General features: G+C 39.3%; 1 protein-coding gene across 1 annotated transcript in view; it reads right to left on the bottom strand.

The window, feature by feature from the left end:
* LOC128642802 (gonadotropin-releasing hormone II receptor-like) overlaps positions 1-9,495 on the bottom strand; it is a 57,769-nt gene extending 48,274 nt beyond the window's left edge. Inside the window, exon 1 of the mRNA XM_053695620.1 lies at positions 9,053-9,495. Coding sequence (XP_053551595.1) covers positions 9,053-9,478 — 426 coding nt within the window. The 5' untranslated portion in view covers positions 9,479-9,495. The remainder of the gene's footprint in view (positions 1-9,052) is intronic.
* Between the last annotated feature and the right edge of the window lie 5,143 nt (positions 9,496-14,638).

The following is a 14,638-nucleotide window of genomic DNA, read 5'->3' as shown; positions in this document are numbered from 1 at the left end:
GAAGTAATTTAAGTATTCTGTACAGCGACACGACAAGCCAAATAGACTACAATCGGTACATAAGTGTGTTTTTAAAGTTTTTTCCTATTTTATTTTCGAACCCCAATAAAAGTTAAATTTTAATTATAGTCAAGAGTATGTCTCTTCCATTCTTGGATTTCATTTTTTGATCTCTCGATATTAAAATGACTCAATAAGTGACCTGTGAGTGCTTCCAAGTGTATTCTTTTCCTTTCTTGCTCCAGAAATCAGTATTATACACATAGCACCAAATATAGCCACTTAGTTGGCTGATAACACAAAGGCCCCACTAGTTGGCCAGACATTTAAATAAAACAGGTCCTATTTATACCTGTAGTGCCATTGGTAATCCCTTTTTTCACATTGTCGGTACCTTGTCTGCCCTGGACAAACCCAACCTGGTCCAGATGGATTATAGAGGGCAAGTGTTTCCCCAGTCTGGTTGCAAGGACTTTTGAGTAGATCTTAATATCAACATTGATAAGGGAGATAGGTCTACAACTCCCACATTCCTTCGGATCTTTCCCTTCTTTAGGAATGGTCAAAATGTTGGCCTCCAAGAATTCGTTAAGAATCTTGCCTTCCTTGGCCACACCGCTGAACAGTCGGAGAAGGAGGGGGGAAAGCAGAGAGGCAAAAGTCTTGTAGAATAATGATGTAAAGCCATCAGAGCCAGGGGCCTTATGGGGCTTAAGGGACAAAATGGCTGTTTTTATTTCTTCAAGAGTAAATGGCTTTTCCAGATCTTCAACAGACTCCTTGCTCAGCGTTGGTAAGTGTAGCTTTGCTAAGAACTGCCCCAACTCCTCTCTACTTGACGGCAGGTCACTAGAACTGCGGTCTAGATCATAGAGGGTAGCATAATAGTCCGAGAAAGCTTTACCAATCTCCTTGGGGGAACAGACTATTCCTCGGGCTGAATTAATAGCCGGGATCCTGCTGTTGACCACCCGGTTTCTAAGCTTGCGGGCTGTAAGCTTTGTTTCCTTTGCTATAATAGATCTGTTTCAGCTTAAATAGGTTAGACTGGACTTTTAACAGCTCTCGCTTGCTGATTTCAGATCTTATAATACCCACCTGGGTAGCAAGAGCAGGATCAGGAGCTTTTTTATTAGCCATTTCAAGGGGTCTCAGATCTGCGTACAATTTCGCTAAGGGGATCTTGTGCGCCGCCTTCCACTGGGCCCTTTTCTTTATGAAATGGCCTCTTAAGTATGCTTTGAGAGCGGCCCACACAATTTCAAAGTTCGTATCTCCAGTCGTTAAATTTAAAAAAATCAAGGATTATTTCAGTTAGGTGCGGAATCTCTATTTCTGCGAGACATTGATCAGGAAGTTTGCAAGATGGTCTACAGTCAGGGGGTTGTAAGATTGAGAGTTGAGCACTAACCAAGTCATGGTCTGACCACAAACAGGGCTTAATCTTTGGGGCAGTAAATTTATCAAGTGTCCATGAATCGCATAGCAGATAGTCTATCCGCGAGTACGAGTTGTGAGGTATCGAGTGGTGTGTGTAATCTAGTTCAGTCGGAGCTAAACACCTCCAAACGTCAAACAATCCAAATTGAAACATGAGTCTACGGAAAGCTTGAGATAGTGTAGTTAAATTGCGGTCAATTGGGTGGTTTTTATTTGTTTTTTTGTCTAGCACTGGGTCCCAGACCAAGTTCAGATCCCCTCCCAGCAAGATGTGCCGTCTTTTGATGAGATCTAGTTTGTTTAGAAATTTTCGAAGAAAGGGGATCTGTCCCCTATTCGGGGTATAAATGGAGGCCAGCGTACAGAGAATCCCATTTAGAGTACAGAGCAGGATGAGGAACCTACCCTCAGGGTCCCGCTCAATATGTTCTACCTTACAGCTGACATCTCGGTGAATCACTATGGCAACCCCTCTCTTTTTTTTCGTAAAGGAGGCAGTTTCACATATCGGGTAAAGGGGGGAACTCCTAGGTACTTTAGAGTCCTTTTCCCAATGGGTCTCCTGCAAAAATACTAGATGTAATTTATGTGTAAGTAGGTAATTATATAAGAGACTCCGTTTAGTAGGGGAGTTAAGCCCCTGAACATTCAGGGTAGCCACCGAAACGGGAGCCATGTTGTAAGTGAATCCCTCTTGTCTTACAGGTCAGACCCCTGGGGATCAGGGCATAAAACTTGGGGGAGGTGGTGAAGGAGGGTGTGGTTGAGGAAGGCGTGGGAAGGGAAAAGGGGGGAAAGGATGTTAGGAGCACTTCAGTCCAAGAGCAGAAATTTCTTCTTAGATCTTACTAGCGTATGTCGATGTGTACACAAACACTATCACAATGAGTGATCTCTCAACTATTAGTAAGAGAGCACAACTATATAAGTATGGGGGGGAGAGGCTGGCATGAATAGCCCAGCCCCAGTCAGCTAACTTAAAACATGTCATATTTTCTCTCTCTATATGGGGACCTTATATTGTTTTATTAGGGTCTGATCTCGTTGTTATCTCTGTCTCAAAATTATAAATAGGGGTGCAAGAAAATTCTACTCTCATAACTCTAGTGTAAAAGTCAAGTGAAAAGATTCATACCATGGTCAGTACCTAATCATTACTGTCCATGTCATCTGAGGCGCTCCTTAGAGTTCTTGTGAATCAGAGCTTTACTCAGGCAGGGCAGTGTGTCTTATATCTTATAGATCTGATGGTATTTGCATAAACAGTAAAATGAACAACAAGAAACATGAACAATAACAATAGCAATAAAAATAACAATATACATTGATGACCATCATCCCAATAGGACTAATCTGGGGGGTTACAGTGTTACTACACCTCAAAGCTGTTTTCTAATAAAAATCTAGTTGATATCCGATTTACAGGTGATCCAACGCCTGATTACCCTAACAGGAATAAGTATGGTTGTCTACAGTAAGTGGGAAGTAGAGGGAAAAGAGTATTTTGTCTCTTGTAGAGCTTTCTCAATGATAGGGGCATGCAACCAAAAGGGAGCGTGAAAAATTAATTTATCTATTAAAAGATCTTACGGATCTAGATTCAGGTTGGTATAGCTAAAAATGGTGTACGCTGCATCTTGGTTATTTCTCTAAACATCTAAATAGGGTGTGTGTAGCTCTGGGTGATGGTCATCTGAGTGCTGTGCCAAAACAAGATAAATCATGAACTATCCCAACTCTTATCTATTATAGAAAAACTTGAAATATACATCAACAGGTACTTGTGAGCACAAAGAGACGAAATGGGAAAAAGAGAGGGAAATAAAGGAGTTTAGAGATGAGAGAATAATAGGTAAGGAGAGAAAGAGAACAAAGAGGAGAAACAGCCAAATACATATATGCGAAATACATTTATTATATTGTAGCGGTCTCACCAATCTTCGTGTACCCTTGGTACTCACGAGTCAGTCTCTTTAGCTGCATATAGTCTCTTAATCAAGAGTCCAGAATATGGAGAGATAACAATCTGCATATCAGACTAATTTCCATCTACTAGTGTCTCATGTGGGAGAGTCCCTATCCCTAGATATTGAGGTTTTCCTCTGGCTGCTTTTAGGTCTCTGCGGAAGGGGGCCCCATTCAGGGGCTGATGCTCTCAAGCCTCTTCCAGGCACACTCGCTTGGGCAGATGCAGGTGGATCCTGTGGTAGTAGTCCCCATCTTTGGAGTAGCTCACTCGCCTGCTGGGGGGAAGAAGCCGCAAATTGCTGTCCATCTTTGTTGATGTAGAGCTTAACGGGAAAGCCCCACCTATATTTTATAGCTTTGTCCCTCAAGATTTTAGTGAAGGGTTGGTAGTGTCTTCTTAATTGGAGGGTATGTGGAGAGAGATCCTGATATACTTGGATAGCAGCATATTGCTCCGGGAGTGGCTTGTTGCTTGCTAGGGTCCTCAGTAATTTTTCTCGGAAGGTATAATAATGAAGCCGGGCAATGACATCTCTGGGTTTGTCACCTTCAGCCGTCCGCGGCCTCAGGGCTCTATGTGCTCTGTCGATCAGCATCTCTTTCTCTATCCCAGTGCCAAGGACAGCAACAAATAGGTCCTGCAGGAATTTTTCCAGATCTTGTGGACGCACAGACTCAGGGATACCTTTCACTCTAATATTATTGCGACGAGTCCTGTCCTCAAGGTCTGCGAGTTTAAGTTCCAGATCCATGATCTGTTCTGCAAGCCCCTGTTCTTTCACCTATTAGGGTTATGTCTCTTTTCAAATCAGCATGACCCTTGTCAAACTTCTTAGACAGGGAGTCATGGTGTGAGGCCAGGAGTGACCTGATGGAGTCCATCATATTATTATCGGCAGTTGCGTCTTGATGTTGGAGACGGCCAGTGGCTTGAGTTAGTGTTGTTCTGATGCGAGCATCATTGAGGCTGCTTGTGTCTGAAGCTTCATCTTCTGAGCCAGATTGTTGCCTGGAAGCATGTTGACCAAAGTGATCAGCAACTGTTTTTTTTAGGAGTGTTGTGGGACTTTTGTTTTCTCTTGAAAAGGCTTAAGTCTTTTAGGCCAACTAGAGGTATTTTGCAGCTCAGACTTTAATGAGGTTATTTCATAAAGGCCGTGGGGGATAGCAGGTTTGAGTTCTGCAGCACCGGGGTTTATAATTTGTGTATTTGGTGAGCAGGGGCACGCTTTTGTGCTATTTTGAATACAGGCTTGCTGAAGTGCTGGGGGTAAATTCTTGTGGCTGGAGCACCAGAGGGGCTCAGTTGTTGTAAGGGCGGGCCCAAGCTACTTCCTAGGCAATATGGTAGGATCAATATGGGGCTATGTCCTATGGCAATTAGGTCTGACAAGGGCAAGTGTATAATGTGCTGATACAGAAGCAGCTCAAAGGCTACGGTCTCACCTAATTAGCGCCAATCAAACTTCCCCTCAGCTGGTCAGGGTGCGCTGAAGACCTGGATTCAGTAGGGTGTCAATGTGCAGGAGAGCACATCAGAACCTCCGCTGCTTTGTTGGCCGCTGCACTCGTCGCTCCTAGGTTGCAGGCCCCTGTTTGAAATAGGGCGAGATCAAAGATGGCCGTGGTTCGCGCCAAACCCGACTGTGCCGTGTGATGGGGTCTCCTGAAGTTCTTTTCAGACACACAGGGCTCTGCGCTAATTCTCTGCGGCGATTCCTCAAAGAGGTTCCTCAGAAGGCCGGCTTGGATGTTTCCTTATGACCGTGAGCCAGTCAGCTCCTCCGGTCCGATAGCGGTCTCCCAATAGCACTCGGGAGCAGTACTGCGCCTCACTGCCTGGAAGTCTGCTCCGGAGCGGATCCCCGACCCTCTGGATCCCAAGAGGCTCTAAATCCCACAATTGTATTTTAGTTTAGATAATTGTAGTTTATTTAATTAATTTATTGATAGTGTAGTGTTAGGTGTATTTGTAACTTAGGTTAGGATTTATTTTACAGGTAATTTTGTAATTATTTTAACTAAGTAGCTATTAAATAGTTATTAAATATTTAATAGCTATTGAACCTAGTTAAAATAAATACAAAGTTACCTGTAAAATAAATATAAACCCTAAAATAGCTACAATGTAATTATTAATTATATTGTAGCTATCATAGGGTTTATTTTATAGGTAAGTATTTAGTTTTAAATAGGAATAATTTAGTTAATAATATTAATATTATTTAGATTTATTTAAATAATAATTAAGTTAGGGGGTGTTAGGGTTAGATTTAGGTTTCGGGTTTAATATATTTAATATAGGTGGCGGCGGTGTAGGGGGATCAGATTAGGGGTTAATATATTTAATATAGGTGGCAGCGGTGTAGGGGGATTAGATTAGGGGTTAATATATTTAATATAGGTGGCGGCGGTGTAGGGGGATTAGATTAGGGGTTAATATATTTAATATAGGTGGCGGCGGTGTAGGGGGGTCATATTAGGGGGTAATACATTTAATATAGGTGGCGGCGGTGTAGGGGGGTCAGATTAGGGGGTCATACATATAATGTAGGTGGAAGCGGTGTAGGGGGGTCAGATTAGGGGTTAATAAATTTAATATAGGTGGCGGCGGTGTAGGGGGATCAGATTAGGGGTTAATAAATTTAATATAGGTGGCGGCGGTGTAGGGGGGGTCAGATTAGGGGGTAATACATTTAATATAGGTGGCGGCAGGGTCCGGGAGCAGCGGTTTAGGAGTTAATAATTTAGTTAATAATATTAATATTATTTAGATTTATTTAAATAATAATTAAGTTAGGGGGTGTTAGGGTTAGACTTAGGTTTAAGGGGTAATATATTTTATGTAGGTGGCGGCGGTGTAGGGGGATCAGATTAGGGGTTAATAAATTTAATATAGGTGGCGGCGGTGTAGGGGGATCAGATTAGGGGTTAATAAATTTAATATAGGTGGCGGCGGTGTAGGGGGATCAGTTTAGGGGTTAATAAATTTAATATAGGTGGCGGCGGTGTAGGGGGGTCAGATTAGGGGGTAATACATTTAATATAGGTGGCGGCGGGGTCCGGGAGCAGCGGATTAGGAGTTAATAATTAGGCTTATTGTGTTGTGGGGGGTTGTCGGTCTAGGGGTTAATACATTTATTGTTAGGAGTGAGAGGGGGGATTGCGGATAGAGGGGTATACGTGTCGGGCTATTTTTGGGAGGCGTGTTAGACATTTACGGGAGATTTAATATTTAGTAAGATTTTTTAGGCGCCGGCAGTTTCTAAAGTGCCGTAAGTCACTGGCGACTCCAGAAATTTGTACTTACGCTTATTTCTGGACATCGCTAGTTTGTCCGACTTACGGCACTTTAGCAACTGCCGGCGGGGTATATTGGATACCCCGATGTGCGAGGTGAAACTACGGGCGGCGCGGGTTCCCTTGCTTGCGCCGAAAAGTACGCCATATATCGGATCGCGCCTGCCACCCTTTGTATTTGCCAACTGGCTTTTTAAAATATTGGAAATAAAGTATTTTATTTTTAACTTATTTTTGTTACTCTGCTTGATGCTGCCGCAACCCTTCGTTTTTTGCATTATATCGGATCGCGCCCCAGATACATTGGTGCACAAGTGCTATTGTACAGAGACAATAATACATAAATGCAAAATATCCTTCACATCAGTACACATTAAAGGAATATCATTATTTAAAAAAAGTTATACTTAAAAACAAATCCTCCCTGGTTCTTACATAAACAGTATTTAGTCTGAAGAAATGGAGGGCCAGATTACATGCACTAGCAGAACACACTGTGGCCCTTTAAATGGACATGAAACAATTAAAATGTTTATTAATTTAAATAGCAAACAACATCAGCAATATATTTATTTTTTATTTTGCTGCCTATTTCTTTAATTTCATTTTTAAAATGTTGGGGCTTTTATTTGGAAGTGCACACTGTGTGCCCTTAAAGGGACATTAAACCCAAACATTTTCTTTCATGATTCAGGTAGAGAATACGATTTTAAACAACATTCCAATTTACTTCTATTATCTAATTTGCTTAATTCTTTAGATATCCTTTGTTGAAGAAATAGCAATGAACACAGGTGAGCCAATCACACGAGGCATCTATGTGCAGCCACCAATCAGCAGCTACTGAGCCTATCTAGATGTGCTTTTCAGCAAAGGATATCAAGAGAATGAAGCAAATTAGATAATAGAAGTAAATTAGAAAGTTGTTCAAAATTGCATGCTCTTCTATCTACATCATGAAAGAAAAAAAAATATGGGTTTCATGTCCCTTTAAGCTTAGCTCTGTGACATATTTGTTCCTAATTGACTTCAGCAGATGCAATAAGATACGATACTACAAAACAATAAAAGTTTTGATAAAAATGACAGCAGCTAACTGTGTATGCTCAAGTAACAACTCAAGATTGACTTTTTCAAATAAGGCAACTGATGGGGGAACTTGGCATGTGAAAAACAATTGCAGCAAACAAGGTGTTAATGCATTGAGAAAGTTTTCACCCTCAGCAGATATGGTAATTTATTGAAAGATTACAGTAAAGTCTTAGAACTACAAGGTTTTTATGTCCCTTTAAAGGGAAATTATACACTTGTTTTTTCTTTGCAAAAATGTTTTGTAGATTATCTATTTATATAGCCCATAAAGTTTGGTTTTTTTAATGGATAGTTTTGCTTATTTTTAAATAACATTGCTCTGATTTTCAAACTCCTAACGAAGCCCCAAAGTTTTAGGAGAATACCGATGTATACCTACACCAGCTTGCTTCTGTTTGTGTAAAGCGTCTTTTCATATGCAGAGGAAGGGGGAGGGGGGTGTCTGATATTTCCCACTTGCAGTGGGTGTTCCAGTGACCTTTTAAACAGAGCTAAACTGGAAGCTTCTAAGTAAGTTTTTAAACTGTTTTATACTGGATTTTTATATCAGTATCTGTGAATAATATCTTTATAGTAGTGTCTATTACATGCAGTTATATGAAAATTGGTGTATACTGTGCCTTTAAAGGGACAGTCAACACCAGAATTGATGTTGTTTTAAAAGATAGATAATCCCTTAATTACCCATTCCATTCCCCCGTTTTGCATAACCAACACAGTTATAATAATACACATTTTACCTCTGTAATTACCTTGTATCTAAGCCTCTGCAGACTGCCCCCTTTTTCAGTTGTTTTGACAGACTTGCATTTTAGCCAGTGAGCGCTCACTCCACGGTAAATTCATATACATGAGCTCAATGTTATTTATATGAAACACATGAACTAATGCCCTCTAGTGGTGAAAAACTGTCAAAATGCATTTAGATTAGAAGTGGCCTTCAAGGTCTAAGAAATTAGCATACAAACCTCCTAGGTTTAGCTTTCAACTAAGAATACCAAGAGAACAAATCAAAATTGGTGATAAAAATAAATTGGAAAGTTGTTTAAAATGACATGCCCTATTTGAATCATGAAAGTTTTTTTGGACGTCACTGTCCCTTTAAGTAAATGTATTTTCCTTTGTGCTTTTTTTTGTGTAAATTACTTAAAACACTGTTATATTAAAATGTGTGTTGATACTGTTCTACAATACATTAGAGACAATATATTCTTCAATTTAACATTCTATTCAAATAGAACACCAGTCCTACCTGAGGAGTTGCTAGTAACAGACTCAGAACCCAGGCCACAGACAGCATTGTTTTGTTCTTCTTTTTTGCATCTCCTATACCTAATGGGTTAAGGATTGCTGACTGGCGATCTAAACTTATAACCACGGTAACAAAGGCAGAAGAATACATGGCTACAAGCTTGAGGAACATCAGTATCCTGCAGGCTAAGTCTCCAGCATACCATTGGAGGGTGACATTCCAAACTGCATCCAAGGGCATGACTATAAAGGTAATTAGCAGGTCTGCTAGGGCCAGGTTAATAATGAGAATACGAATATGGGACCTCTTCCTGTGCTTATGTGTGATGGTCCACAAAGCAGCAATATTGAAGCAAGCTGAGGAGATAAATAAGATGCAAGTGATAGCGACCCGCACCTTGGCAGCGGTGGAGAAAGTTGGGAGCATAAAATGATCTTGATTGATTTGCGTTATATTAGGTCCATGGTAGTCTACCACCCACTCTGTATGAATACAGCTCAGATTCCAATCATTGATCTTACATGGGACTAGAAGATCACCAAGTCCCTCTTCACTTTCTTCTTCACTGACATTCATCTTAGACACAATGGAGATACCAAAGAACTCAATAACTCAAGGAAAGCTAGTAAAGACAAACATGAGACCACAGTGTGTCCTTTTTGAAGCCAGTTCTGTGGGCATAAACTTCCTAGGTGAAGTTGCCAGGCCATCTTGTATCTTCTGCACATTTCCAAAAATCATGTTTATGGAAGTATCTAGAGGTATATTAACTATACAGTTTGCTGCTTTTTGTACATTTTTTTGATAGTATAAAATAATTTCTGAATCAATCACTTTAGATATTTGTATAGCATCTTGGAAAGGAGCTGATGTAAAGAAGTTGGTCTATAAAACATTGCCAGTCATGATAAAAATGAACGTAATATTTTTTGTAAAATAACCACAATCATATCTGGAATATCTTGCAAGTTGTTCTGCTCATTCCTGACAGCCACAGATGTTCTTCGAATCATTAAGAGATATTGACATCAAATATAATTCAAGTATAGACTGCATTTTGTTTCCTCTTGAGCTTGACTGAAAAGGATACTTCTCATTTCACATCATCAAACTCTGCAAACACATAAATAAATAAAGAACAGATCAAACAGATTGCTTAAATGGACATCTCAGTTTCATCAGCACTATGTGATTTCACATTATACCACAAAACACTTGTTTAAATAACCATTTCACATTATACCACAAAACACTTGTTTAAATAACCATTTGTCTTGCAATATTAGTGTATGAAAAGTCTCAAAAATAAACTTGTGTGATCAAAACTATTCCCTTTAAGGGACATTGGAGTGCTTCGCAACTTAGATGTTTTTTAGTACCATCTAATTCATTTTTTTTTTACTTATTTATTTTTTGTTTTAAAAAAATAGAACAATAATATAAGAACACATATCTTCAGTTTTCAGCAAAATCAAATTAAACCGAATTGTTCTCATTACAGTTTAACTTGCATTTTCTTCTAGTTTAGCATAGAGTACTTTTCTGTCATATTGTGAATTGAGAATTCTGGGCAAACTTCACCTGCATACAAGTGAGATAAATTAATGAGATACACAGGTGTAACATTCTTAGAAAATATCAGAGAGCTTCAGACAAACCCAGGGAACTTCCCTGACAGGCCCAAGAAATGTTCCTGTCTAGCCCACTTTCTGAAACTGACAGGCTTATTTTGTGTAGAGGAAATCCTAATTTGTTAAAGGGACATAAAACCCAAAAATGTTCTTTCATGATCCAGACAGAGCATACATTTGTAAACAACTTTCCAATTTACTTGTATTATCTAATTGGCCTCATTCTCTTGGTATCCTTTCTGGAATGAGCAGCAATGCAATACTGGGAGCTAGTTGAACACATCAGTAAGCCAATCACAAGAGACATATATGTGCTCCCATCAATCAACACCTAGCTCCCTGCTCCTGAGCCTACCTAGGAAGGCTTTTTAACAAAGGATAACCACAGAACTAAACAAATTAGACCAAATAAGTTAATTGGAAAGCTGTTTAAAATGGTATGCTCTATCTAAATCACAAAATAAAAAATGTGGTTTACCTGTCCCTTTAAAGTTATATGGGAACATTCAAAGCACAATCAGAATTTGTAAAATCACAATCTTAAATACACTGCTGTACACAAAATAAAATGCATTAAACACAAATAGAAGGCACAAACTTTACAACTTAACTGCTAAACTTATTTGTCAGGCTGTGCTATTTTGTACTGAGCTTTTCTCTCCTTCACATGCAGAAAAGCAGGAAAAACGCTTTGAGAGATATAGCAAAATTTGCCTTTCTAGAATTTTGTGAGGGATGGTGTAGTGTTGGAGGATCATTGTATAAACAAAGAGCTTTAGAGATTCCTGCCCCAGTTGTGCAGTGACCATAGGCAGGGAAGCCTAGGTTGGGCTAGTTGATCCGTGGTTTCACTTTGTAAGCCAGAGAGAGGGGTAAAGGTCAATCCATGACAATCTCACAATAGGTAGAACGATTGGGAGCTCTGTACCTATATATATATAGAAAGTCATCATGAGCATAATAGTCAATGATATATTTCCTATAACAAAATAAAATGATTTTTAGTTTTGCCATTTAAATGAATATGTTTTATTACACTGATACTCTAGTATAGAAGTAAACACACTATTAAAGCATTTTATTTTAAACAAAATACTTTTGCTATATGTTTTAAAAAACTATTAAATACAGTACAATTGGATAGTTGTTAAATAAACAAAAACAAAAAATGACAATGCAAAAACTTTGAATTTAAAATAAGCAGTAGAATAATTTTCCGGCAAATTTCAAGGTTAATAAAAATGTCCTTCCCCTGAATCATGTGACAGCCATCAGCCAATCATAAAATGCATATATGTATATACTGTACACTTTTGCACAGAAAATGTGCATATAAAAATAATGTGCTTGTTTTTAAAGTCTGTAACTATTATTACAAGTAAATGTTCTGTCCTTGCTGGCTATTTTCTCCATGTGATACAATGGGCAAGATTCATGAGTGCTCTTTTGGTTGCAGTTGCAGACGGGAACTATTAAAGGGATTTCTTGAAAAATTAACACTGAATTTCTCAGTGTAGTAATGCCCGTGTGTTTTAAGAGCAGACTAGTTTCAAAACCTAAATTTTAAATATATAATTCTAAATATATATATATATATATCTGTATATATTTGTAAAATATGTATCTATAGCTATATATCTATATGAATATATATATATATATATATATATATACTATATATATATATATATATATATATATATACATATATATACAAAACACAGAAAGGACCACACTCTCAGACTGGACAGGGTACACATCGCAAGTCACTGTGAACCCTACAGCCCTGGATCCTTACAGACAGCTGCAGGGTTCCCAGCAACCCAGGCAGTTAACCCCTGAGCAGCCTGGGTGACAGGCCCAAAGGGAAACTTACACAAATTATTAACACAACACACATAAAACCTGGCCCTCACTAGCAAGCACACAGTAATATTTAAAAGCAAAAATTAGGGGGGAACTTTCGGGCGGCGGCCATGACAGGCTGCTTAATTGCTAGCTGCTAAAGGCTTCTACATCAATCTGGCTAAAATCAACTTTTATATACACCATTGCTTGGTTATACACAGTATAAGAGTTTCATCTGAAGGAGCCCTTTAATTAAAACTAACTATTATTCCGATCAAAGCCAGCTACAATTAACCAGAGACTTTCTGAGGTTGAGGCCTCCTAACTAACCCCCCGGTGGAGCACCTTCAGGCCTCTGTCGTTAAGAAGTACTTTGAGAGTACAGATCCTGCCCATTTATAGCGGGGATTAATTTGTCAAGCATACCGGATGGAGCCCGAGGAAGCTATTCTACTTGAGCAGATCCCCAACATCTTGGATGAACATTTTGCTCATATCACAAGAACATTAAGTGCAGTATGGGGAAATGATGGCGACACAGTCCCACAGCACAGCGTGGACATAGTGAATGTGCTACCGCCTAGCCTAGAGCATATAAAGGAGGGGAACTTCTTAGTAATAAAGCAGAATGAGTTACCTCTAACAGATGCGTGCCATCGAGAGAGAATGCTGGTACTGGATGCTGCTGCGTATCCTGAAGAGGTGGGGATAAACTCTTTTACCGTAACCCGACTCCCCGATGCCTTACATTCAACCCCTACAATAGTTGCGGGTCGCTATGCTGCCCAGAAGAAACAAGAGGCCCAGTATAGTACCGTGTCTGCGGACACCCCACTTCTACAGGTAGTCAAGACGACCTCAAGAGCGAACGGGCGACTGCCTAACGAGATAAATAAAACAGCAGCGGTCCCGCATTGTTTTGAGCACAGCCTGCTACGGTACTCTAGTTCTCTGTGGCTTATTCCGAGAGTCACTTCCAGAGAGCTTGCTTGGACCTTTGTTGTGGTCCTATATACCCCAAGTCCTGTATCATTGTATTGAAGACCGGTGTAGGTTAGTTAGCAGCATATACGTGGACTATGGAGATGAGTAGTAAACTCCTCACAACTTCTTATGTACGCAAACACCTAAACCCACACAGACTTTTTAACCATTCATTTGCGAACATAGTGTGGCCTGGACTCACAATTGTTATTTGCTCAAAATTGTAAGTTAAATAGCAGTCTTTTTATTAGGCAACGCATGAACATGATAATGCTTAATCATAAAAGTTTCCCCGTTTTTACCGGGTAATGGTTTACTATAGTGGCTACAGCAGCGACTTATGGATTCTCTTTATTTGTGTAACTTTGTTTTTTGGTTCTTATACACATCTTTGCTAGTTTCTTACCTACTATGAGAGCTGTAGAAACAAGAGGCCCAGTTTAGCACCTTACCTGCATAGACTTTTTGACCTCTCATCTGTGAACTAAATGTGGCCTGGACTTACAATTATTACTCGCTCAAAATTATAAGTTAAATAGCAGTATTTTTGAAACTGTTCAAAATGTGGGCGAAAATGTGCATATAGCAATAAAATGGTTGACAGAAAAAACCTGTATTAGGTGATATATCACAAAACGTCATAAATTTTTCAACACTTGTAGTCAATTACAAAGCAATAATGCTAAGACAGGTTCATAATAAAGAAATTCTTCATACATCCAGTTGCGATAATGTAAAACATAGCTTTTATTTAAAAACTTTGAATAAAATCTTTTTACAGACCTGGAGTTGAATTCTTATTCAGTGTCATACATAGTGCTAAATACCTCCGACCCTTTAGTTGTGATACACCTTTAAGGTGCATCCCGCCCTGAATAGAGAACCTCCCTTTAAAAGGGGTTGGGTGCTGTTCATCAGTGCCTGAAAATTTTGTTGCTTACTTGTGAAGCTCACTCTAAGCTTAATTCGTTCTGGTACTTTATTGTTCTACTTCTAAATTGTTACATTTCAAGTTTCCTCCTAGGACTTTCACTGTGTTTATCTTAAACAGTGTTTAGGAGTTCTATTTTTTTCGAAATTTGTACTCTCCATTGTGTGTATTACCCGGATTGCTCCTCTTCCC

Source organism: Bombina bombina, chromosome 1 (assembly GCF_027579735.1).
Source record: "Bombina bombina isolate aBomBom1 chromosome 1, aBomBom1.pri, whole genome shotgun sequence".
Taxonomy (NCBI): Eukaryota; Metazoa; Chordata; class Amphibia; order Anura; family Bombinatoridae; genus Bombina; species Bombina bombina.
Note: the sequence above shows the minus strand (reverse complement) of the source record. Positions and strands in the feature narration are given on the sequence as shown.